The sequence below is a fragment of the Engystomops pustulosus genome, chromosome 6, assembly GCF_040894005.1.
Source record: "Engystomops pustulosus chromosome 6, aEngPut4.maternal, whole genome shotgun sequence".
Lineage (NCBI taxonomy): Eukaryota > Metazoa > Chordata > Amphibia > Anura > Leptodactylidae > Engystomops > Engystomops pustulosus.
Window position 1 is genome coordinate 66,260,440 of NC_092416.1, and position 25,340 is coordinate 66,285,779.

General features: G+C 45.9%; 1 protein-coding gene across 1 annotated transcript; it reads left to right on the top strand.

Annotated features, from left to right (window-relative positions):
- The first annotated feature begins 340 nt into the window (after positions 1-340).
- On the top strand, positions 341-23,529 carry LOC140065751 (phenylethanolamine N-methyltransferase-like). The gene is made up of 3 exons (XM_072113324.1): positions 341-471; positions 22,743-22,920; positions 23,007-23,529. Exons 1-3 carry the CDS (start codon positions 393-395, stop codon positions 23,392-23,394), a joined length of 645 nt encoding a protein of 214 aa, XP_071969425.1. The 5' UTR covers positions 341-392; the 3' UTR covers positions 23,395-23,529.
- Positions 23,530-25,340: the final 1,811 nt, after the last annotated feature.

The window sequence follows — 25,340 nt, forward strand, 5'->3', positions numbered from 1 at the left end:
TGGAGCAGACGGAAATTTCTAAGCGCCGTGCTTATCTCTTTCGCTTATAGTAGTGATTACTCTAAAATGAATGTAAAAAACTAAGGAGATTTAGTATTTTGTTGCTTATATTATGGATATTGTAATGCATTGCAATACATGTAACTTGTTACTTGTTTCTCTATCTAACAAAATCAATAAGAAGTTTGAAACAAAAAAACATCACTATGGTATTGAAATTTGAGAAATTTCTGTTGTGGGCAAACCCCTTTAACAGGCTCAACAGGTTTGAGGTGTATTTACTTATGTTCACATGCATGATTCATGAATAACTCATGTGATATCATTTGCATTCATCTGGCTATAAGACTTTCCAGGAGCCACATGTTACCTTGTCTGAGCTACAAGATTAGATGATGGATTCCAGTATGCAAGAGCCCTTTCAACTATATGACTTTGATTTCAAAAAACATCTGGAAGACTATTTTTCAGGTAAACTCAAAATGGTCTTTGTAAAGGATTCCTCAGTTTTTCCTCAGTGATAATAAAAAAAACCTTTCTCTTAGGAATGCTTAGATCAGCGGTTCTCAACCTGTGGGTCGCGACCCCGGCGGGGGTCGAACGACCAAAACACAGGGGTCGCGATTCTATTGCGTTTTTGCCGCGATTCGCGGCAAAAACGTAATAAAACATGTGTGTAATACCTGTCGGCAGCTGTATGCAGGGGAAGCTTGAGGACCTGTGGTGATGTCATCATCACATGACCCTCCAGCTTCTCCTCTGCACAGACTCCCGCGGAACAGGCTGTTCTACTCATCTGCTCACAGTGAGTAGAAACTAGAACTTGAAGCAGCAAGGGACACACACCAAAACTGGGGGCAGGAACGGGGGAACTAGAACTGGGGCATGAGGGGGGGGGGGGCACATTAACCCCCCCGTTGCCGCCGGCAAAGTCGCCGGCGGCATTTAAAAGACGGCGGCGCGCGGGCGCCGCCATCTTTTTTTCGATCGCCACGCCCCCGAACGTCATCGGGGGGCGGCGATCGGTTGCCATGGTAGCCTCGTGTCTTCTTTTGACACGAGGCTATCTGGCAGCTGCAGATTCGTTACAATGAGCCAGTGGCTCATTGTAATGAATGTGCTGCAAAAATGCCATATATTGCAATACAGAAGTATTGCAGTATATGGTAGCAGCGATCTGACCATCTAGGGTTAATGTACCCTAGATGGTCTAAAAGATAGTGAAAAAAAAAAGAAAAAAAAAAGTTTAAAAAATAAAAAAAATTAATAAAATATTAAAAGTTCAAATCACCCCCCTTTCCCTAGAACGGATATAAAACATAATAAACAGTAAAAATCACAAACATATTAGGTATCGCCGCGTCCCAAAATGCCCGATCTATCAAAATATAAAAACGGTTACGGCCGGCGGTGACCTCCGAGACGGGAAATGGCGCCCAAATGTCCGAAATGCGACTTTTACACCTTTTTACATAACATAAAAAATGAAATAAAAAATGATCAAAATATCGCACAGACCTCAAAATGGAAGCAATGAAAACGTCGCCTCATTTCGCAAAAAATGACCCCTCACACATCTCTGTGCGCCAAAGTATGAAAAAGTTATTAGCGTCAGAAGATGGCAAAAAAATTTTTTTCTTTTTTGTACACATTCGTTTAATTTTTGAAAATGTATTAAAACACAATAAAACCTATATAAATTTGGTATCACCGCGATCGCACCGAACCAGAGAATAAAGTAGGCGTGTTATTTGGAGCGAAGAGTGAAAGTCGTAAAAACTGAGCCCACAAGAACGTGACGCACGTGACGTTTTTTTTTTCAATTTTTCCACATTTGGAATTTTTTTTCAGCTACGCAGTACACGGCATGTTAAAATAAATAACATCACGGGAAAGTAAAATTTGTTACGCACAAAATAAGCCCTCACACAGGTCTCTACACGGAAAAATGAAAAAGTTATGGATTTTTGAAGTTGGAGAGCGAGAAATCGGCCGAAAAACCCTGCGTCCTTAAGGGGTTAAAGAGAGGAGGGAGATGTTTATAGTGATGTTTATGTTTGAAGAGATGTGTGAGGGCTTGTTATGTGCAAGACAAATTTCATGCAATGTAATGGAGAACTGGAAAAAAGAAATCTAAGTGCGGTGAAATTGAAAGTGGAAAAAAAAACACTAGCAAATTATTGATGTGGGCTCTGTTTTTAAGGCCTTCATTCTGTGCTCCAAATGACACCTCCACTTTTATTCTTTGGTTTAGTACAATCACTGGGATACCAGATTTATACAGGTATATTAGATTTTAAAAGATTCAAATGTTTTGTAGCAAAAAAATTGCCATTTTGCGAAATTGGGAGTCCAATATCTTTTTTACATTTTGGTAAACAGATCCTATCAAGTTGGAATTTTTTGTGGTACGAGCTGGCGTATTAAATTATATTAATTTGGGACCTATATGATTGTTTGGTCACTTTTATTTAAGAGATAGAACAGGCATTTTAGGACGTGGCGATATCAAAAATGTTTATGATTATTTTTTTAAATATTTTTTACTCTATTATTTCTAGGGTACTGTATTTGTGCAGGGTCTCATTGTTTATACTGTATACTGCTATACTGTATACTACTGCAGTACATAGCAATTTTACTGATGATCTCTTATAACCAGCCATTGGCTGGCTATTGGAGATCATTGTTCGTGGCAAGCATTATAGATCTTTATACATGGCAACTGATTCACCTTCTAATGATGTCATGGGGGGAGGGCATTGGCCAACCAAGATGGTGGCGCCCATAGGCAGAATTGTTAGCTGTTAGACTGCGGCACAAAGGCACGAGTTAGACCGCTGCACTTAACATGATAACTTCTGTGATCCATGCCAGCACTGACCACGACAAGCAGGTGTCTGCTGCATTTGCTATCGCCCACATTTTCCCTTCAAACATCCCTGCAAGAAATGTAAATCTACCTTCGGAATCTTTTTGGACCTTATCTTTGATGAAACCACAGTTATGATGTATTAAAATTGAAACCCCTCTAGAGAAGGAGGATCCATATGAATGGAATAGCTTGCCTATCCAGGGTTTTTTCACCACCTTGGTCTTCTCCCTCACTAAATGGGTTTCCTGGAGGGCAATCAAGTCAGTCGATGTCTGCTTATTAGATCAAATATTGCCACTCTCTTAGATGGAGAGCCCAGGCCTCTGACATTCCAAGAAAGTACCTTCATGTACCTACCTACTTTTGCCCTTTATTAAATTTAATGGCTACTCCATTGGGCGTAGAAGGAGGAGAGAGAAAAAAAATAAAATAAAATAAAAAATTTTAAAAAATTTTTTTTAAAAAAGAAGAAAAACCCCACACACCATGTGGCTGGTTCCTTGGCTCGAGAGCCAAAACCCCTCACATCTCAGTACCAACCTCTTATCTAAGCATCCCCCGCCCCACACACCCCCAAGAGCACTCCCCACGATACCCGAATAAAGACACAGGAATTGACAATCATATCACAGAACTATTTATCCAATCCATGGATTCAGTGGAGTTTTAAAAAAATGATGTCTTATCTTTCCAAATGACCCGCAGTCGAGCTGGAAATAACATAGAATACTGAATTTCCTTCTGTCTAAGCCTATTCTTGACTTCAAAGTAACTATTCCTTTTTATTTTGAGTGTCAGTTGCATAGTCAGTAAATATCCTAACTAAATGGCCCTCAAACTCTACCTTGTCGAGCTGTCTCATCTTCTTCAAAATCTGGTCTCTATCCTTGGATACTACCAATTTCATAAGTATGGGGCGAGTGGGACCACCGGGGATTGGGGGTTTGCTAGGAATCCTGTGAGCCCTTTCAACAAATGAGGGGAAGGACGTGAACCCTTCTCCAAGGGACCCGTTCAGCCAATCTTGCATAAATTTAATAGGGTCACCCCCCTCTGCCCCTTCTGGAAAACCCAGACATCTTAAGTTAGACCTGCGTGATCTATTCTCTAAGTCAACTAGTTTCATTTTCTGTTCCTCTTACCCTGATTTGAGGGTTTTTACTTCCGCCTTCAGTTTACTCATACCATCCTCTAGTTCAGAGGTTTAGGTTTCTACCTCTTCCAGACGCTTCCCATGTTTGTGGACTGTAGATCTAAATAGCGCCAGTTCTTCTTTAAATTGACCAACCTCACTGGACAGAGCTGTTATGGAGCTATTACATTGCATGATGGCTTCATAAATCTCAGTTAATGTAGGAGCCCCTCGTCCCCCAGCTATTCCCTCCCGGGATTGATGAGCCCCTGTGTTATTTGTGAGCTGCTGAGGTTCAGACTCCACCGGGGTCCCTGAATCAAAATAACTTTCTTCTCCCAAGTTTTTCCCATCTACCTGTGAGTCGGAGATGTTCTCTGATGCAGCCTACTCTGGTTGCAAGGGTTCCCCCTCATTGGGCGTACCGATATTCAAATGCGACCCATTCTTTTCTTTGCCAGAACTGCTCAGATTTTTCCCAGCTACTTTAGGGGATACAACATACTTACTCTAATTTATTTTGAGCGTTTTCTTTAATTTTCTCAACTGTTTTTTTTTTTGGTGTTTTACATGGAGAAGAGCTAGGGGTGATGTTCGTCCCCTTTTTCTTTGTTGCCGGTCTGGTCATTTTCACGCAGTACAATAATCCAATTAACCTGGCCAGCAATCCTGCAAAGTACAGTTGGACTAAAACGCACCGATGCTAGGAATAAAGAGGCCAGAAAATGCTGGAGTGGATAATGTGTAATAACCAACCCTTGGGAGAATTACGCGGAAGAGTGGAACCACAATAAACACAGTTGTCCCTAAGACAAAGACTGGGTAGATGAGTAAAAAAAAAAATCAAATACACTCCTCTATATGTCTACAAGTTGTTAACAATAGAGCAAAGCAGATTACAAGAGATTAGAAATTTGTTATAAAGTAGCTCTGACGGGTGTATTAGTAGCAGCAGAGTCTAAGCTGTATCTTCATCGGCATCAACCATACAATTGAGTCTTAGACCACACACGCTTAGTAAACAAACACTGTCAGTGTCAAAGAAAAAGTGATGTTAGTTACAAAAAGCCATAAGTATCGCCACGTCTGATTGATGGAAAATGGGCCAATGCCGTTGGTACACAGTTACTACGCAGTGGTATGGCAAATATGGCCTCACAAATCACAGTTGTATGCGCTATAAATCCGCAACTTAGAGTAGCTGTTATACTTAGAAATTAGATGAAGTAAGTTGGCATTAGTGCAGAGTTGGTAATATTTAACCAGCAAGTGGATTCTTTGTTGAAAGAGAAAGTTAGTAAATGTAATTAATCCTCTGTTTAAGGCAGGTATAGCCATGCAATTAGTGGAATTATAAACAAACAGCGGAAAGGTGAAATAGCAACGTGTAGCAGGCAGACCATACAGTAATTTCACAGCTGGAACTTCAAGAAGCTGAGGTAAAAACATATGACCTGCTGAAGGAAGTGCAGCTCAAGGAGCATTAAGCAAAACGGCAGGATTCTAGTGACCCTCGAACATCCTGATCAGACGCTGGTGATCACTTTCTCCAAGCAGCCAAGGACACCTCAGGATCCCCTGTCGCAGGAAGGACCTCTCAAGTTCGCCTCGCCAGACTCCAGGGTTGCCACCGGCCACAGCTCACGGCCGAAGGTGAAAATAAAACTGCCATACCCCGGAGCACCTTCACTCCTTCAGTTAGCAACCACCACAGTAGTCAGGGTCTGTAGCTGCAGGCACCACAGGGTAGCACGGGCATCGCGACCAGCGTGGTCCCGGAGGCGCGCAGGGTGGCGGGCTGACATGACGTCACGTCCACTCACATGCTCCTCCTCTCAGGTCTGCTGCATTATACAGCTGACACCCACTATGTATGGAGAAAGCTTAGCCTGTGAGCTCTCTCCATGCACCCCCTCCCTCCCCGGAGCAGCAGGACACTATTGTACGTCCTGGTGCCTGTAAGGGTTAAAAAGGTTCATGTTCCTTCTATTCACTAAATAGGACCTGGCAAGTATTACTTTTCTACTTTTATGGTACAAATCTACAGTAGTATGGTGGATACTTTTTCAACATTATATTATTTGTTGGGCTTTAGGAGACAATAAAAAATATACTTTAACTGGATACTCAGATGTTATATTTTGTGCACTTCATAAGGGGAATTATTTTGTTTAAGGGGTAATATACTGGGTCAGTGAAGATAAGTGGGCATTTAGAGATTAGCCAATTGTCCAAAATATGATCACCAGAATCCCAAACCCAAGATTCATTTTGGGTCCAAAGCAAATTGCTTCAAACCAAAGTTGCTTCACTTGGGTAAATTGGCATAAGTCTCCACCATCCTAGTTCTTATAAATTTTTTATATAAAAATCCAGTTTTTGTTAACTTTGTTTCAAGTTTTTAAAAATTTTCCCACACCCTTCCCTAAGCTCTAGGATAAAGTGCAGTATTAGTGAGATCCCATTTTGAAAAATTCATCTGAGGCTAAATGGAAAAGATTCAGATTCAATCTGGCGCCTGAAAAATTCGTACACATGCAAAATCATGCACATTCATACTGAATTAACAAACCAACAAATAGATTTGGTCATCCCTAAATAAATCATGCTGTGCTTATAGCTAAATTAATTTCAGAGATACCCAGAGTATAAAAAGATTGGGAAATACTTTCCTGAAAAAACATTTTGAGCTGGAAAATACACAATCACATTAATTTCCACTCCCTCACAATACAAGGAAATTCTACTATGAATATTAAAGATATGAACATGTATCAGATATGATGATGCATGAAGATTTCTTTGTCATCAAAACCAAAAGAAGAAAGTGAGGATACGTATAGTGGACTAGAATAAATTCACAAATTTTATTAATACATATGCACATATAAATAACAACAAGACCACAAAATACCAATAAAAACACTAAAAACTGCACCGGTAAAGGTGCACTGAACCTCCCAGGACCAACGTGTCCTGGGCTCCCTGACCCAACTAGCCAATAAACATACGATGTAAGATGGTAGTTGCCCGATGAGACTAGGCAACTGATGGGCTGTAAACAAACATATGAGGTGTGAGGTAAAAAGTGCAGCACATGTGCAAAAAACAGCCTAGTCAATTAGCTGCCTACAGGCCTGGCGTATATACAATACCTAATGTGTCAACATGACATGATGAGTAAGGGCTAGTAGGCACGGCCAGACTGGGGGGAGAAAAGAGAGCGAACCCCACACGTATCGTCACCCGCTCCGGTGACTTCCTCAGGGGTGTGTGGAAGTCACCTGAGGAAGTCACCGGAGCGGGTGACGATACGCGTGGGGTTTGCTCTCTTTTCTCCCCCCAGTCTGGCCGTGCCTACTAGCCCTTACTCATCATGTCATGTTGACACATTAGGTATTGTATACGCCAGGCCTGTAGGCAGCTAATTGACTAGGCTGTTTTTTGCACATGTGCTGCACTTTTTACCTCACACCTCATATGTTTGTTTACAGCCCATCAGTTGCCTAGTCTCATCGGGCAACTACCATCTTACATCGTATGTTTATTGGCTAGTTGGGTCAGGCAGCCCAGGACACGTTGGTCCTGGGAGGTTCAGTGCACCTTTACCGGTGCAGGTTTTAGTGTTTTTATTGGTATTTTGTGGTCTTGTTGTTATTTATATGTGCATATGTATTAATAAAATTTGTGAATTTATTCTAGTCCACTATACGTATCCTCCCTTTCTTCTTTTTTTTTTGATGATATTGTTCATACTTGGGATACGTGGACCATACTTCATGTATTGACATTTGGTAGTGCCTGTCCCATCGCTATTTGTTCTGAAGATTTCTTTGAAGTCTTGTTTCTTGTGTGTCTAATTTTGTCCATGATCTGGTCCTTCATAGGACACTTTATTTAGTTATGTTTTTGCTTTTACCAGTTGAGTGTCTTGGAATGTGCATTGGTGCTAGGTGGATCCCAAGGGATGACGTTATGGACCGGCGCTTAGCAATAGTTAACACAAGCCAGTGTGTTAACCAGAAATGTTTCTTTATTAATAAAATTGCAATTTTATTAAAAAAGAAACATTTCTGGTTAACACACTCGCTCGTGCTAACTATTACTGAAGCGTCGGTCCATAACGTCATCCCTCAGGATTCACCTAGCACTATTGTCTGCACGCTTCCGGGATCCTGGTCCTTTGCAGTGAAGCGTGGTTTGTCGGGACCGGCTGCTCTGATCTACATTTGTGAAGTGCCTTATCGAACTGGTCACCAGGTGAGAGTCTGATGATCTTCATATCCAAGTATTTAAGTGGTTAACTGTAGTACACGAGGTTGCGCTTCTTCGTTTCTCCTCTACAGTGTTCTCTATTGGGTAACTCTGGGTTCCCCCAAGCTCCCCATCCCAGGTATTTTGACTTGGAATGTGCATAGCACTGGGTTCAAAGAGGCTGATACTAGAGATGGGCGAATTTGTTAAAATTCGCTTCGACCCGATTTGCCGGATTTTTCTAAAAAATACGATTCAACCCGAATGAACATGAATCACGTTAAAAAACAGGCATTTCCTGACTGCAGAGAGCCTATTGGGGGTTGTAGAAGGTTGTGCCATGCTTAAATATGCATAGGAAGCGTGGTTTGGTCTTCAAGACCAACAAGAGTGGCACAATGATATAGTGTGAAGGTGGCATCAGAAGCAGCAAGAGCGGCAGAGTGGCACAATGATATAGAGTATTGGTGGCATCAAAAGCAGCAGAAGCAGGAGCCCGCAGAGTGGCACAATGATATAGTGCGTTGGTGGCATCAGTAGCAGCAGCAGGAGCCAGCAGACTGTCACAATGATATAGTGTGAAGGTGGCAACAGTAGCAGCAGGAGCCCGCAGAGTGGCACAATGATATAGTGCGTTGGTGGCATGAGAAGCAGCAGAAGCAGGAGCCTGCAGAGTGGCACAATGATATAATGTAAAGGTGGCATCAGTAGCAGCAGCAGCAGGAGGAGCCCACAGAGTGGCACATTGATATAGTGTGTTGGTGGAATCAGAAGCAGCAGGAGCCCACATAGTGGCACAGAGATATAGTGTGAAAGTGGCATCAGTTGCAGCAGCAGCAGCCCACAGAGTGGCACAATAATATATTGTGTTGGTGGCATCAGAAGCAGCAAGAGCGGCAGAGTGGCACAATAATATATTGTGTTGGTGGCATCAGAATCAGCAGGAGCCCGCAGAGTGGCACAATCATATAGTGTGTTGGTGGCATTAAAAAGCAGCAGCAGCAGGAGCCCGCAGAGTGGCACAATGATATAGTGTGAAGGTGGCATCAGTAGCAGCAGAAGCCCACAGAGTGGCACAATGATATAGTGTTAAAGCGGCATCAGAAGCAGCAGAAGCCCACAGAGTGGCACAATGATATAATGTAAAGGTGGCATCAGTAGCAGCAGGAGGAGGAGCCCACAGAGTGGCACAATGATATAGTGTGAAAGCGGCATCAGAAGCAGCAGCAGCAGGAGCCCGCAGAGTGGCACAATGATATAGTGTGAAGGTGGCATCAGTAGCAGCAGCAGCAGGAGGAGCCCACAGAGTGGCACAATGATATAGTGTGAAGGTGGCATCAGAAGCAGCAGGAGCCCGCAGAGTGGCACAATGATATAGTGTGTTGGTGGCATCAAAAGCAGCAGCAGCAGGAGCCCGCAGAGTGGCACAATGATATAGTGTGAAGGTGGCATCAGTAGCAGCAGGAGCCCGCAGAGTGGCACAATGATATAGTGTGAAGGTGGTATCAGAAGCAGCAGAAGCCCACAGAGTGGCACAATGATATAATGTAAAGGTGGCATCAGTAGCAGCAGCAGCAGGAGGAGGAGCCCACAGAGTGGCACAATGATATAGTGTGAAAGCGACATCAGAAGCAGCAGAAGCAGGAGTCCGCAGAGTGGCACAATGATATAGTGTGAAGGTGGCATCAGTAGCAGCAGGGGGAGCCCACAGAGTGGCACAATAATATATTGTGTTGGTGGCATCAGAAGCAGCAAGAGCAGCAGAGTGGCACAATGATATAATGTGAAGGTGGCATCAGTAGCAGCAAAAGGAGCCCACAGAGTGGCACAATGATATAGTGTGAAGGTGGCATCAGTAGCAGCAGCAGGAGCCCGCAGAGTGGCACAATGATATAGTGTAAAGGCAGTATCAGAAGCAGCAGGAGCCCGCAGAGTGGCACAATGCTATAGTGTGAAGGTGGCATGAGAAGCAGCAGGAGGAGCCCACAGAGTGGCACAATTATATAGTGTGTTGGTGGCATGAGAAGCAGCAGGAGCCCGCAGAGTGGCACAATGATATAGTGTGAAGGTGGCATCAGAAGCAGCAAGAGCGCCACAATGATATAGTGTGTTGGTGGCATTAGAAGCAGCAGCAGCAGCCCGCAGAGTGGCACAATGATATAGTGTGAAGGTGGCATCAGTATCAGCAGCAGCAGGGGAGCCCACAGAGTGGCACAAATATATATTGTGTTGGTGGCATCAGACGCAGCAGGAGTCTGCAGAGTGGCACAATGCTATAGTGTGAAGGTGGCATCAGAAGCAGCAGGAGCCCGCAGAGTGGCACAAATATATATTGTGTTGGTGGCATCAGACGCAGCAGGAGTCCGCAGAGTGGCACAATGCTATAGTGTGAAGGTGGCATCAGAAGCAGCAGCAGGAGCCCACAGAGTGGCACAATGACATAGTATGAAGGTGGCATCAGTAGCAGCAGCAGCAGGGGGAGCCTACAGAATGGCACAATGATATAGTGTGTTGGTGGCATCAGAAGCAGCAGGAGCCCGCAGAGTGGCACAATGATATAGTGTGAAGGTGGCATCAGTAGCAGCAGCAGTAGCCCACAGAGTGACACAATGATAGTGTGTTGTTGGCATCAGAAGCAGCAGGAGCCTGCAGAGTGGCACAATGATATACTGTGAAGGTGGCATCAGAAGCAGCAGCAGGAGCCCACAGAGTGGCACAATGATATAGTGTGAAGGCGGCATCAGAAGCAGCGTTGTAGAACATTGTGCCATGCTTAAATATGCATAGGAAGCGTGGTTTGGTCTTCAAGACCAACAAGAGTGGCACAATGATATAGTGTGAAGGTGGCATCAGAAGCAGCAAGAGCGGCAGAGTGGCACAATGATAAAGTGTATTGGTGGCATCAAAAGCAGCAGAAGCAGGAGCCCGCAGAGTGGCACAATGATATAGTGCGTTGGTGGCATCAGTAGCAGCAGCAGGAGCCTGCAGAGTGTCACAATGATATAGTGTGAAGGTGGCAACAGTAGCAGCAGGAGCCCGCAGAGTGGCACAATGATATAGTGCGTTGGTGGCATCAGAAGCAGCAGCAGCCGGAGCCCGCAGAGTGGCACAATGATATAGTGTGAATGTGGCATCAGTAGCAGCAGCAGCAGGGGGAGCCCACAGAATGGCACAATGATATAGTGTGTTGGTGGCATCAGAAGCAGCAGGAGCCCGCAGAGTGGCACAATGATATAGTGTAAAGGTGGCATCAGAAGCAGCAGCAGGAGCCCACAGAGTGGCACAATGATATAGTGTGAAGGCGGCATCAGAAGCAGCAGCAGCCGAAGCCCGCAAAGTGGCACAAGGATATAGTGTGAAGGTGGCATCAGTAGCAGCAGCAGCAGGGGGAGCCCACAGAATGGCACAATGATATGGTGTGTTGGTGGCATCAGAAGCAGCAGCCCGCAGAGTGGCACAATGATATAGTGTGAAGGCGGCATCAGAAGCAGCAGCAGCCCGCAGAGGCACAGCCCGCAGTGGCACAGTGTGTTGGTGGCATCAGAAGCAGCAGCCCGCAGAGTGGCACAATGATATAGTGTGAAGGCGGCAACAGAAGCAGCAGCAGCCCGCAGAGTGGCACAATGATATAGTGTGAAGGTGGCATCAGAAGCAGCAGCAGGAGCCCGCAGAGTGGCACAATGATATATTGTGAAGGTGGCATCAGAAGCAGCAGCAGCAGGAGCCCGCAGAGTGGCACAATGATATAGTGTGAAGGTGGCATTAGTAGCAGCAGGAGGAGCCCGCAGAGTGGCACAATGATATAGTGTGAAGGTGGCATCAGTAGCAGCAGAAGCCCTCAGAGTGGCACAATGATATAGTGTTAAAGCGGCATCAGAAGCAGCAGAAGCCCACAGAGTGGCACAATGATATAATGTAAAGGTGGCATCAGTAGCAGCAGGAGGAGGAGCCCACAGAGTGGCACAATGATATAGTGTGAAAGCGGCATCAGAAGCAGCAGCAGCAGGAGCCCGCAGAGTGGCACAATGATATAGTGTGAAGGTGGCATCAGTAGCAGCAGCAGCAGGAGGAGCCCACAGAGTTGCACAATAATATATTGTGTTGGTGGCATCAGAAGCAGCAAGAGCGGCAGAGTTGCACAATGATATAGTATGAAGGTGGCATCAGAAGCAGGAGGAGCCTGCAGAGTGGCACAATGATATAGTGTGTTGGTGGCATCAGAAGCAGGAGCCCGCAGAGTGGCACAATGATATAGTGTGAAGGTGGCATCAGTAGCAGCAGCAGCAGGAGGAGCACACACAGTGGAACAATGATATAGTGTGAAGGTGGCATCAGAAGCAGCAGGAGCCCGCAGAGTGGCACAATGATATAGTGTGTTGGTGGCATCAAAAGCAGCAGCAGCAGGAGCTCGCAGAGTGGCACAATGATATAGTGTGAAGGTGGCATCAGTAGCAGCAGGAGCCCGCAGAGTGGCACAATGATATAGCGTGAAGGTGGCATCAGTAGCAGCAGCAGCAGGGGGAGCCCACAGAGTGGCACAATAATATATTGTGTTGGTGGCATCTGAAGCAGCAAGAGCGGCAGAGTGGCACAATGATATAGTATGATGGTGGCATCAGAAGCAGGAGGAGCCTGCAGAGTGGCACAATGATATAGTGTGTTGGTGGCATCAGAAGCAGCAGCCCGCAGAGTGGCACAATGATATAGTGTGAAGGTGGCATCAGTAGCAGCAGCAGCAGGAGGAGCCCACAGAGTGGCACAATGATATAGTGTGAAGGTGGCATCAGAAGCAGCAGGAGCCCGCAGAGTGGCACAATCATATATTGTGTTGGTGGCATCAGTAGCAGCAGCAGCAGGAGGAGCCCACAGAGTGGCACAATGATATAGTGTGAAGGTGTTATCAGAAGCAGCAGGAGCCCGCAGAGTGGCACAATCATATATTGTGTTGGTGGCATCAAAAGCAGCAGCAGCAGGAGCCCGCAGAGTGGCACAATGATATAGTGTGAAGGTGGTATCAGAAGCAGCAGAAGCCCACAGAGTGGCACAATGATTTAATGTAAAGGTGGCATCAGTAGCAGCAGCAGCAGGAGGAGGAGCCCACAGAGTGGCACAATGATATAGTGTGAAAGCGACATCAGAAACAGCAGCAGCAGGAGCCCGCAGAGTGGTACAATGATATAGTGTGAAGGTGGCATCAGTAGCAGCAGGGGGAGCCCACAGAGTGGCACAATAATATATTGTGTTGGTGGCATCAGAAGCAGCAAGAGCGGCAGAGTGGCACAATGATATAGTATGAAGGTGGCATCAGAAGCAGGAGGAGCCTGCAGAGTGGCACAATGATATAGTGTGAAGGTGGCATCAGTAGCAGCAGCAGGGGGAGCCCACAGAGTGGCACAATAATATATTGTGTTGGTGGCATCAGAAGCAGCAAGAGCGGCAGAGTGGCACAATGATATAGTATGAAGGTGGCATCAGAAGCAGGAGGAGCCTGCAGAGTGGCACAATGATATAGTGTGTTGGTGGCATCAGAAGCAGCAGCCCGCAGAGTGGCACAATGATATAGTGTGTTGATGGCATGAGAAGCAGCAGGAGCCCGCAGAGTGGCACAATGATATAGTGTGAAGTTGGCATCAGAAGCAGCAAGAGCGCCACAATGATATAGTGTGTTGGTGGCATTAGAAGCAGCAGCAGCAGCCCACAGAGTGGCACAATGATATAGTGTGAAGGTGGCATCAGAAGCAGCAGGAGCCCGCAGAGTGGCACAATCATATATTGTGTTGGTGGCATCAGTAGCAGCAGCAGCAGGAGGAGCCCACAGAGTGGCACAATGATATAGTGTGAAGGTGTTATCAGAAGCAGCAGGAGCCCGCAGAGTGGCACAATCATATATTGTGTTGGTGGCATCAAAAGCAGCAGCAGCAGGAGCCCGCAGAGTGGCACAATGATATAGTGTGAAGGTGGTATCAGAAGCAGCAGAAGCCCACAGAGTGGCACAATGATTTAATGTAAAGGTGGCATCAGTAGCAGCAGCAGCAGGAGGAGGAGCCCACAGAGTGGCACAATGATATAGTGTGAAAGCGACATCAGAAACAGCAGCAGCAGGAGCCCGCAGAGTGGTACAATGATATAGTGTGAAGGTGGCATCAGTAGCAGCAGGGGGAGCCCACAGAGTGGCACAATAATATATTGTGTTGGTGGCATCAGAAGCAGCAAGAGCGGCAGAGTGGCACAATGATATAGTATGAAGGTGGCATCAGAAGCAGGAGGAGCCTGCAGAGTGGCACAATGATATAGTGTGAAGGTGGCATCAGTAGCAGCAGCAGGGGGAGCCCACAGAGTGGCACAATAATATATTGTGTTGGTGGCATCAGAAGCAGCAAGAGCGGCAGAGTGGCACAATGATATAGTATGAAGGTGGCATCAGAAGCAGGAGGAGCCTGCAGAGTGGCACAATGATATAGTGTGTTGGTGGCATCAGAAGCAGCAGCCCGCAGAGTGGCACAATGATATAGTGTGTTGATGGCATGAGAAGCAGCAGGAGCCCGCAGAGTGGCACAATGATATAGTGTGAAGTTGGCATCAGAAGCAGCAAGAGCGCCACAATGATATAGTGTGTTGGTGGCATTAGAAGCAGCAGCAGCAGCCCACAGAGTGGCACAATGATATAGTGTGAAGGTGGCATCAGTATCAGCAGCAGCAGGGGGAGCCCACAGAGTGGCACAAATATATATTGTGTTGGTGGCATCAGACGCAGCAGGAGTCCGCAGAGTGGCACAATGCTATAGTGTGAAGGTGGCATCAGAAGCAGCAGGAGCCCGCAGAGTGGCACAATGACATAGTATGAAGGTGGCATCAGTAGCAGCAGCAGCAGGGGGAGCCTACAGAATGGCACAATGATATAGTGTGTTGGCGGCATCAGAAGCAGCAGGAGCCCGCAGAGTGGCACAATGATATATTGTGAAGGTGGCATCAGTAGCAGCAGCAGTAGCCCACAGAGTGACACAATGATAGTGTGTTGTTGGCATCAGAAGCAGCAGGAGCCTGCAGAGTGTCACAATGATATACTGTGAAGGTGGCATCAGAAGCAGCGTTGTAGAACGTTGTGCCATGCTTAAATATGCATAGGAAGCGTGGTTTGGTCTTCAAGACCAACAAGAGTGGCACAATGATATAGTGTGAAGGTGGCATCAGAAGCAGCAAGAGCGGCAGAGTGGCACAATGATATAGTGTATTGGTGGCATCAAAAGCAGCAGAAGCAGGAGCCCGCAGAGTGGCACAATGATATAGTGTGTTGGTGGCATCAGTAGCAGCAGCAGGAGCCTGCAGAGTGGCACAATGATATAGTGCATTGGTGGCATCAGAAGCAGCAGCAGCCGGAGCCCGCAAAGTGGCACAATGATATAGTGTGAATGTGGCATCAGTAGCAGCAGCAGCAGGGGGAGCCCACAGAATGGCACAATGTTATAGTGTGTTGGTGGCATCAGAAGCAGCTGGAGCCCGCAGAGTGGCACAATGATATAGTGTGAAGGTGGCATCAGAAGTAGCAGCAGGAGCCCACAGAGTGGCACAATGATATAGTGTGAAGGCGGCATCAGAAGCAGCAGCAGCCGAAGCCCGCAAAGTGGCACAAGGATATAGTGTGAAGGTGGCATCAGTAGCAGCAGCAGCAGGGGGAGCCCACAGAATGGCACAATGATATAGTGTGTTGGTGGCATCAGAAGCAGCAGCCCGCAGAGTGGCACAATGATATAGTGTGAAGGCGGCATCAGAAGCAGCAGCAGCCCGCAGAGGCACAGCCCGCAGTGGCACAGTGTGTTGGTGGCATCAGAAGCAGCAGCCCGCAGAGTGGCACAATGATATAGTGTGAAGGCGGCATCAGAAGCAGCAGCAGCAGCCCGCAGAGTGGCACAATGATATAGTGTGAAGGTGGCATCAGAAGCCGCAGCAGGAGCCTGCAGAGTGGCACAATGATATAGTGTGAAGGTGGCATCAGAAGCAGCAGCAGCAGGAGCCTGCAGAGTGGCACAATGATATAGTGTGAAGGTGGCATTAGTAGCAGCAGGAGGAGCCCGCAGAGTGGCACAATGATATAGTGTGAAGGTGGCATCAGTAGCAGTAGGAGGAGCCCACAGAGTGGCACGATGATATAGTGTGTTGGTGGCATCAGAAGCAGCAGGAGCCCGCAGAGCGGCACAATGATATAGTGTGAAGGTGGCATCAGAAGCAGCAGCAGCAGGAGGAGCCCACAGAGTGGCATAATGATATAGTGTGTTGGTGGCATCAGAAGTAGCAGCAGGAGCCCGCATTGTGGCACAATGATATAGTGTGAAGGCGGCATTAGAAGCAGCAGCAGCATCAGCCTGCAGACTGGCACCATGATATAGTGTGGAGGTGGCGGACATTTCCAGTCCCTGGTAAAGATGGTAGGAGGCAGATGGTGCAACTAGCAGCAGATGTGTGGCAACAGGCGGGTGGCTGCATCAGAATAGTAGCTAAGGCAGGTAGTTAGAACCCCGACTCATTTCTCAACGTTTGGAGGAGGCGTCATGGCTGATCTAATCTGACGCATTAGGCATTGATGAGTTGAATTCCTTGCCGATCCAAGCCTGATTCATCTTGACAAAGGTCAGTCTCTCCACATTACGGGTGGACAAGCGGGTTCTCTTGGGGGTAACGATGGCCCCTGCCGCACTGAACACAAGCTCTGATGCCACACTACTGGCCGGGCAGGACAGCTTCTCTACTGCAAACTCCGCAAGTTGCGGCCACGCATTAAATTTGGCTGCCAAGTTGTCCATGGGATCCTCTACCTCAGGTGGTAAAGTGCTGTCCAAGTAGGCCACCACCTGCTGGTGCAGGGTCTGCTTCATGTCCTGCTGCTGCTGCCGGTGACGGTTACCCTCCTCACTAGGGGGGTGAAGGAAATTGCTCATTAAGGAATCCAGACTTAAGAGACTGTTGATGGAACAGCTACTGCCCCTACCCCCCCAGCTCCCCACAGCAGCCGTGGTAGTAGTACGTGAGCAATGACTGCCTGTAATCCCCCGGCCAGACCTGACAAAGGATGGACAATGGCGCACATAGGCAGCGGCCAACTGTGTGCTTAGTATTTCTCTATAGTATGCCAGTTTTTCCTTCCTCTCAGCAGCAGGAAAAAAGTCACCCATTTTGGACCAGTAGCGAGGGTCCAAGAGGGTGGAGAGCCAAAAGTCATCCCTATTCCGGATGTTGACTATTCGGCTGTCACTAGTTAGGCAAAGCAGCATGCTGTGGGCCATCTGCGCAAGTGACGCTGAGGGACTCCCGCTCTCCATATCCACAGTATACTGCCGCGGTGCTTCTGGGTCATCTGCCTAGTCTTCTACCTCCTCCGGATGCTCCTGCTCCTCCTCTCCTGTCACCTGAGTAGAAAAACCACAAATTGGACCAGACTCTGCTTGTACTCCAATGTCCTCCTCCTCCTCCAGTTCAGCCATGAGATGTAGTCTCCACTTCTCCAAGGCCCTGACGAGACAAATTTTGCAGCATGAGTTCCAGGACATGAAGCAGTGGAATGACGTTATTCATCCCGCAGTCCTGGCGACTGACAAATAACGTGGCCTCTTCAAAAGACCTGAGCAAACGGCAGGTGTCACGCATGAGCTGCCAGTGGCTGACATCAAAGTTACACAGAGGAGTACTATGGTCCGCTTGCATCATCAAAAAATCATTAATGGCCTTTCTCTGTTCATACAGGCGGTCTAACATATGGAGGCTGGAATTCCAACGGGTGGAAACATCGCATATCAGACTGTGTCGGGGTAAGCCGCTCGGGCATCAACTCAAGGAGGGTGTGCTTGGCTTTGTAAGAATGGCTGAAGTGCGTGCACAGTGTCCTGGCCATTTTTAGAATGTCTTGCAGATGGGTGAAAGGCTTCAGGAACTTGTTGACTACCAGATTGAACACGTGCGCCATGCAGGGTGCATGGACCATCCCTCCTCGGTGCAGCGCGAACACCATGTTCCTCCCATTGTCTGTCACCATGGTTCCGATTTTTAGTTGTCGCGAAGAAAGCCACACATTTGGGGTCATTTACTAAGGGCCCGACTTGCGTTTTCCCGACGTGTTACCCGAATATTTCCGATTTGCGCCGATTTCCCCTGAATTGCCCCGGGATTTTGGCACACACGGACGGATTGTGGCGCATCGGTGCTGGCATGCACGCGATGGAAATCGGGGGCGTGGCCGAACGAAAACCCGACGGATTCGGAAAAACCGCCGCATTTAAAAAAAAGAAATGTGTCGCGGAGCTTGCACTTACCTTCACTCAGCCCGGCTCGGTGTATTTCATGAATCCCGGCCGGACCCGAATCCACCGCAGAGAACGCGCCGCTGGATCGCGAATGGACCGGGTAAGTAAATCTGCCCCATTGATTTCTTCTTGCATGACGCGGTGCAGTTCCTCCCCTATGTGACTTTGTTTGCCCAGGCGAACCAGGTGTAGAACTGCCTGACACCGCTGTGCTCTGCACATGTGGTATGATGGAGCAGCACTTGTAGAGGCTGAGGTGGTGGTGGTGAAGGAGGAGGAGGCGGACACTGGCGCAGGAGCAGCAGTTTGACAACATGGAGGAGAAAGCGCCATCTCTTGTTGAAGTTGTTGGTGTGGCTGGGCGGGAAGCACATTCACCCAGTGGGCCGTAAAGGACATATACTGGCCCGGACCATAATTACAGCTCCACACATCTGCGCTGCTGTGCACCTTGGAAGAAACTGATAAGCTCAAAGACTAGCTCACCTTCTGTTGTACATATTGGTGAAGGGCTGGCACACTTTTTGGAAAAAAAAATTGCGGCTTGGAACTCTCCACCTCGGTTCGGCACAAGCCATTAATTCCCTGAATGGTGCAGAGTCCACGACTTGGAAAGGGAGAGGCTGCAGTACCAACAACTTCGACAAGAGCATGGTCAGCTTCTGCACCTTAGGATGGCTTCAATAACAATCTCCAAAAACAATTGAAACAGAGGTGGAATGGTATCCCAAAATCCTCTGGGTAAAAATTAAAGAAAACCTGTAACTGGTACTGAATATACACAACCTACTCGAAGAAAAAAACAGATTTGCACAGAAACTTTACTGTAAAGCAGGAGACAAAACTTTATTGAATATATGCTAAAATTCATACAGGAATTAAAATATAAAGAACAGACATTAGCACACTGGAAGTTCACCAGTTGACACTGAAAAGGAGGTCTTAAAAAACATCAAGGAGGCATAAATAGTAACAAGATATTTTGTAAATAAGTAGAATCAGTCTAAACTGCCAGCATAAGCATTGTAAGATAAGGGTAGTGGTAGATGGTAAGATCATGTGTGACAGTTACCTAGGCACAGAGAATATGCGGCCTCCAAGGTGGATGAACACCCCGACGCGCGTTTCGGCACGCTGCCTGACGAAGGGTCCCTAGCCACGCTTCACTTTCTGTCTGCAGATACGACATATACCCACGCTCGGCTCCACTGATGTCTTTACAAAAAAACTGCCACACCACTGAGGTGGTAATTTTACTGCCAACACTACTACTGCCGCTGCCTCACTGCCCCCATGTGCCACTGCTTATTTGGGCCTGCGAATCGGGATTTGTACCCTGCGGACGTTTGGCTCCCGTCCTTTCACAGCTGCCACAGCAGCTGCCTGCTCCGCAATCTGACACTCTCTTCGCCGACGATGATGAATCCCCTGCTACACCCGGCTCCCAAGTGCAATTGACTACATCATCATCAATTTGCGTTTCCCGGTCACTGCTACTCTCCTCACCGATGTCAGTATGCACAGCCTGCCTACTGCAGGAATCAGCGGAAGTCTGCCCCACCGCTTCACTGCAAAGCAGCTGCTGACTGTCCTCAAACACTTCGTCCTCGCTGAATAGTGGCGCGGAGCCCAGACCACCTAGTAGCTCTCTGGCTGCGGGAAAGGAACAGGACAGAGCTTGGTTGAGAACAGGTGAGGGTGGCTGACCTGCTCCGGGGCCATGCCAACTAATTGTTGTATCAGAGGAACGTACGGACTCTTGGCTGTGGTTGTCAGATGTTATATTTGAGGAATTGGATGACCTAGTCAACTATTCAACAACCTTTGGGTTGTTGATCAACACACTGTCACTAGATGACAATGGCAGTTCTGGCCTCACAGAGTAACCCCTGCTGCGACATCCCCTTAATGTGCTGCCACCTCTGCCTGCTCCACCTGCCACCTTTCTGTCTGACATAGTGGTTTATAAACTACGTGGCTTTGACACGTAAATCTTGCTGTAAACTAGAGCCCCAAAAAGGTATTGCAATGTGCGTTATACAGATATCCCACAACTGACAGTGTAATATCAGCGAAAATCACTGAATAAACTATGTGGATTTCACACGTAAATCTGGCTGTAAACTAGAGCCCCCAAAAGGTATTGCAATGTGCGTTATACAGATGCTACACAACTGACAGCTCACTACTGCAGATGCATGAATGTCAAACAGATTTCTTCCTATTCGATTTTGTCACTAAATAGAACTGCTATTTGGGGTATACAGATCCCCCTTAGAGAACAGCGAGGGATTGCAGCAAAAATCGCACAGCACAATAGCAGCAGCTGGACACTACAATATGAAGTGTGAAGTGCTGAGATAGAAAATGGCTGCCTGGTTTTATAGGGCTGTGTGACATCACATAAGCCTGCCGGTCGTTGATTGGCCTACAGGTCTGCAGATGTCATCGGGGGTGTTCCTTTCTCCTTCCCAGAGTTCTCTGCCCCGTGTAACACGTTGTTCTCGCACCCATTTAGCAGAAACATGGGGGGGGGGGAAACAACTTCGTTCCCGCGAATCAGCATAAACTTCGGCTTTGTGGCGAATCGAATTTTTCCTGAAATTCTAACCGAAGTTAGAATCATTAGAATCGATTCACCCATCTCTAGCTTATACACTTTACTTAGTTTACTGTCTACTAGCTGTCTAACATACAGTAGTTGTTTATTTCATTGTCAAATTGGTGGAACTCAGTTTACTCATGATAAATCTTGCATACCATCCTTTTTTTTTAATTTTCTATCTACCTCACTATTGAAAGGTTTTGAAGATTTTTGTGACCATTTGCACACACAAGGTTGTCCATTTACCTTTTCTAAATATTTGATGCAAATTTAATTCAACAAATACTGGCCTTCTCAATACACATCATCCTGGAACATTTATCTTTTTATTATCACAACAATGTGGCATAACTCAAAACAGCAGCGGCCCACATTAACACCATGATGCTGAGAACTTTAATAGTTTAGCCTAAGGTATTTATTACTTTTAAGGAAAACTACCATCAAAATCCAGCATGATAAACTCGGACAATTACTCAAAGATCCAGGCATAGAATGACTGTGGAAATCTTCTTATGTTTCTGATCCATGGCCTTGTTCTTTGGCCCCGTTTTGATTTGGTATGACCAAGCAAGGACTGACTCAGAAGAAAATGGGCTAAGAGAAGAAAGAAAAAGATGCCTACCACCACCTAACTAAAAACATGCAATACACAATTGTAGTTGGAAAAGGTGATGGTCACAGTGTTATTAAATTATTGAAGATACAATCTAATCTTAAAAATTTTTAATCTGAAAAAGATGTGCTGCCAAAGATAACAGCTTATATAAACCCCCATATACCTCCACCCACCAAGTTCAAAACACCATATAGGCCTATGCCATGTCATCCATCCCCCAAATTATACACTCTCCATTTTCTATCCCCTCCCAGCCCTGTTGGTCATGTCTGCCCTCCACCTAGCTTTCAGGTAGTTCCACCTGTGCCATGTTCTCATTACAGGCTGTCACAAAGCCAGATAAGAAAGGGGCTACCCAGGCTAAAAGTTCATTTTAGAAGGAAGGAGGCCATTGATAACACACAAAAATAGAGTACCACAATCACAGTGCCTGGGTCTATAAGTAAGTTTCCTTGGTTAATCAAATTGATAAACACAAACTTGGCTTTTCTGGGTTTTTTTGATGATTCTATAACTAGGGTTGTTATGTCTATACCCAATATGTGTTTGTTTCTTTTAATTCTTAAATCTTTGGCAATTATTTTTTAATTATTGTTAATATTGTTTTTTATAGTACAGGCAGACCTTCAGGCCATCACTAAATACCTTGGCTACCATGTTATAACTCTGACATTTATTAGGGAATCCAACACTATCAAAATCAGTTAGATGCATATGGATCCTGAGGACTCTCCTCCATTATATTATAATTAGCAGCAATTAATGAGTTACAGTCATTCATAATAAAGAAGAATAATTGGAGCTTTCATAGAATTATTTTTAAGTTTGTGTTTTTTATTTTCCTATTGCATCTTGAAAATACAATAAAATTTGCCCTTCGATAATCATATATTCCATCAACTCATAGGTGTCACAATGTTTTCTAAGATATATTTTTTTATCAACTTAAAAACTTTCTTTTTTAGGCCATGGTAAAGAAGGTCTCTTCATTGACCTCAGCGTTGGTTCCCTAGTTGATCACTTGTCCACAGCCAATAAGTATTTTAAAGACATCATAGTTTTAAAGGCCAGAGAAAGAGACTTCAAGGATATGAAAATATTGGTGGACACTGGAAAGCTTCATGTAGAGAAAGAAGGAAACTGGTGAAATATTAGTTATTTTGGAACTCAACCTCTTGCCATCTTTTTCATGTTGACTGAGAATTCTTTTTGTGTCAATTTTTCCTTAGTGACCACGGAAAACCAACAATTCAAAGCCTTTTAAAAATTGACCCTGAGAAGGAAAACATGACAGAACCAAAAACCTTGCCACCAGCGGATGTTGTCTTCACTGCTGGTCTTCTAGATGTTATCAGCAAAGATGAAAAGAATTTCTTAAAATTGGTCAGAAAGATCAGAAAGTCTCTAAAACTTGGAGGGCACCTCCTGTTATTTGGGACTATAAATGTAACACATATGAAAGTTGGGGAGGAAAAACTCAATGTATTTAACTACAATGAGGATTTTGTTAGGAAGGCTCTCACTAAAGAAAAGTTTATTATTGAAGATCAGATGAAAACAGTTGAGACTCCCCATGTTAAGAGTGTGATATTTCTTACAGCCCATAAGCAAAAATAGTAACATATAAGGTCAGCATGTCTTTAATTCATTGGAAATGCATTTAAATACGAGAAATAATCAAAAAGTCTTCAAAAATAATGCAATATTCTATTTTTGAGAACTTTTTGTGCTAATACCTTGTCTTATCACTTAAACACCATGAAATGTGACATTTTCTTTCTCATTTCTCATTGTTATTCTGTTCTTTATTTAATTTTAGTTCTTTAACCCTTTAATGACCGATCTATTGGGATTCCACGGAGGTCATTAAGGGTACTTCTTCTGACACGGCGCATCAGAAGAAGATTTCGGGACATCGTGTAATGAAAGTGCCGGTGTCTGGCTGTGATGTCACAGCCCAGACCCGCCACTGACACCCGGGATGGAAAAAAAAAAAAAAAAAAAAACGGCGTTCATGCCTGATTGTAAGTGTCCTTACTGTGTATCCGGTGAGTGCCCCGAGGCTGCAGGTATCTCTGCACCCCTGGTTCTGCCTCCTGGCAGAACCCGGCTGTAAGTAACTGAGCTTGTGCAGCATTCTCAGTTACTTATGCTGTACACTGCAATACATGTATATTGCAGTGTAAAGGTTTGAACAAGCAAACAGATGAATGCTTGATCAAGTTAATAAGTTGAAAATTAGAGATGAGTGAGCACTAAAATGCTCGGGTACTCGTTATTCGAGACGAACTTTTCCCGATGCTCGAGTGCTCGTCTCGAATAACGAGCCCCATTGAAGTCAATGGGAGACTCGAGCATTTTTCAAGGGGACCAAGGCTCTGCACAGGGAAGCTTGGCCAAACACCTGGGAACCTCAGAAAAGGATGGAAACACCACGGAAATGGACAGGAAACAGCAGGGGCAGCATGCATGGATGCCTCTGAGGCTGCTTAATCGCACCATTATGCCAAAATTATGGGCAACAGCATGGCCATGACAGAGTGACAGAATGAAGCTAGATAGCATCTAAAACATCCAATAATTGACCCTGACACTATAGGGGACGGCATGCAGAGGCAGCGGCAGCAGGCTAGAGAGTGTCATGGCGACATACCCTAAATGGACTCAGGCTTCAAACCAATGGGTGGCAGAGAGGAACCAAAGGAGGTGAGCAAGAAGCGCTCAAATAATATCGGTACATGATAAAAGTTTGCCAGTATATTTTGTGGATTACACAGCAGGGTGGCGACAAAGTTAACATGGAAGCCATGAAAACAACCCAAAATTCTGCCTGACACAGCTCGTTTGATAAGGGGACCATGTATGGAGGCAGTGAACTAGTAGTAGATTAAAGGTGCTGCAGTTAAAACTATGTTAGTTGGATCTTGGGATGGAGCTGGCGCTCCGCAGCCAGGCGAGCTTTCGCCAATCCAAGCCCCTGTCTCTAGGCTACTCCCCAAACAGCACTTCTAAGAACCTTTTGTATAAGATCAAGTGTAGTAGCGTTCTTATAAGTTTGGGATATGGCGGGTGAGGGGAATGTAAACAGATGCGCAAGAAGCGCTGAAATAATATTGGTAAATGATAAAAGTTTATTAGTATATTTTGTGGATAACACAGCTGGGTGGCAACAAAGTTAACAACTTTGATGTGGAATCCATGAAAACAACCCAAATTTCTGCCTGACACACCTCGTTTGAAAAAGGGACAATGTATGGAGGCAGCTATATGGACGACTTTTGGAGGTAGCAATGGAGACAACGTGTGGAGGCTGCTATGGAGACAATTTAATTTGGATAGTGCCTGTATGTGGCAGTCCCAAAAATTTTTCAAACCAGAGGAGCAGGTAGGTGGCCCTCCAGAAAAATTGAATAGATTGAGTGCCTGTATGTGGCAGTCCCAAAAAGTTTTCAAACCAGAGGAGCAGGTAGGTGGCCCTCCAGAAAAATAGAATAGATTGAGTGCCTGTATGTGGCAGTCCCAAAAAGTTTTCAAACCAGAGGAGCAGGTAGGTGGCCCTCCAG

Bases quoted from the DNA above. Each gene is read 5' to 3' on its own strand.
- LOC140065751 (XM_072113324.1), top strand. From the start codon at position 393: ATGATGGATTCCAGTATGCAAGAGCCCTTTCAACTATATGACTTTGAT. The intron at 472-22,742 runs GTAAACTCAAAA...TTTCTTTTTTAG, and splicing joins TCTGGAAGACTATTTTTCAG to GCCATGGTAAAGAAGGTCTC. The intron at 22,921-23,006 runs GTGAAATATTAG...ATTTTTCCTTAG, and splicing joins GTAGAGAAAGAAGGAAACTG to TGACCACGGAAAACCAACAA.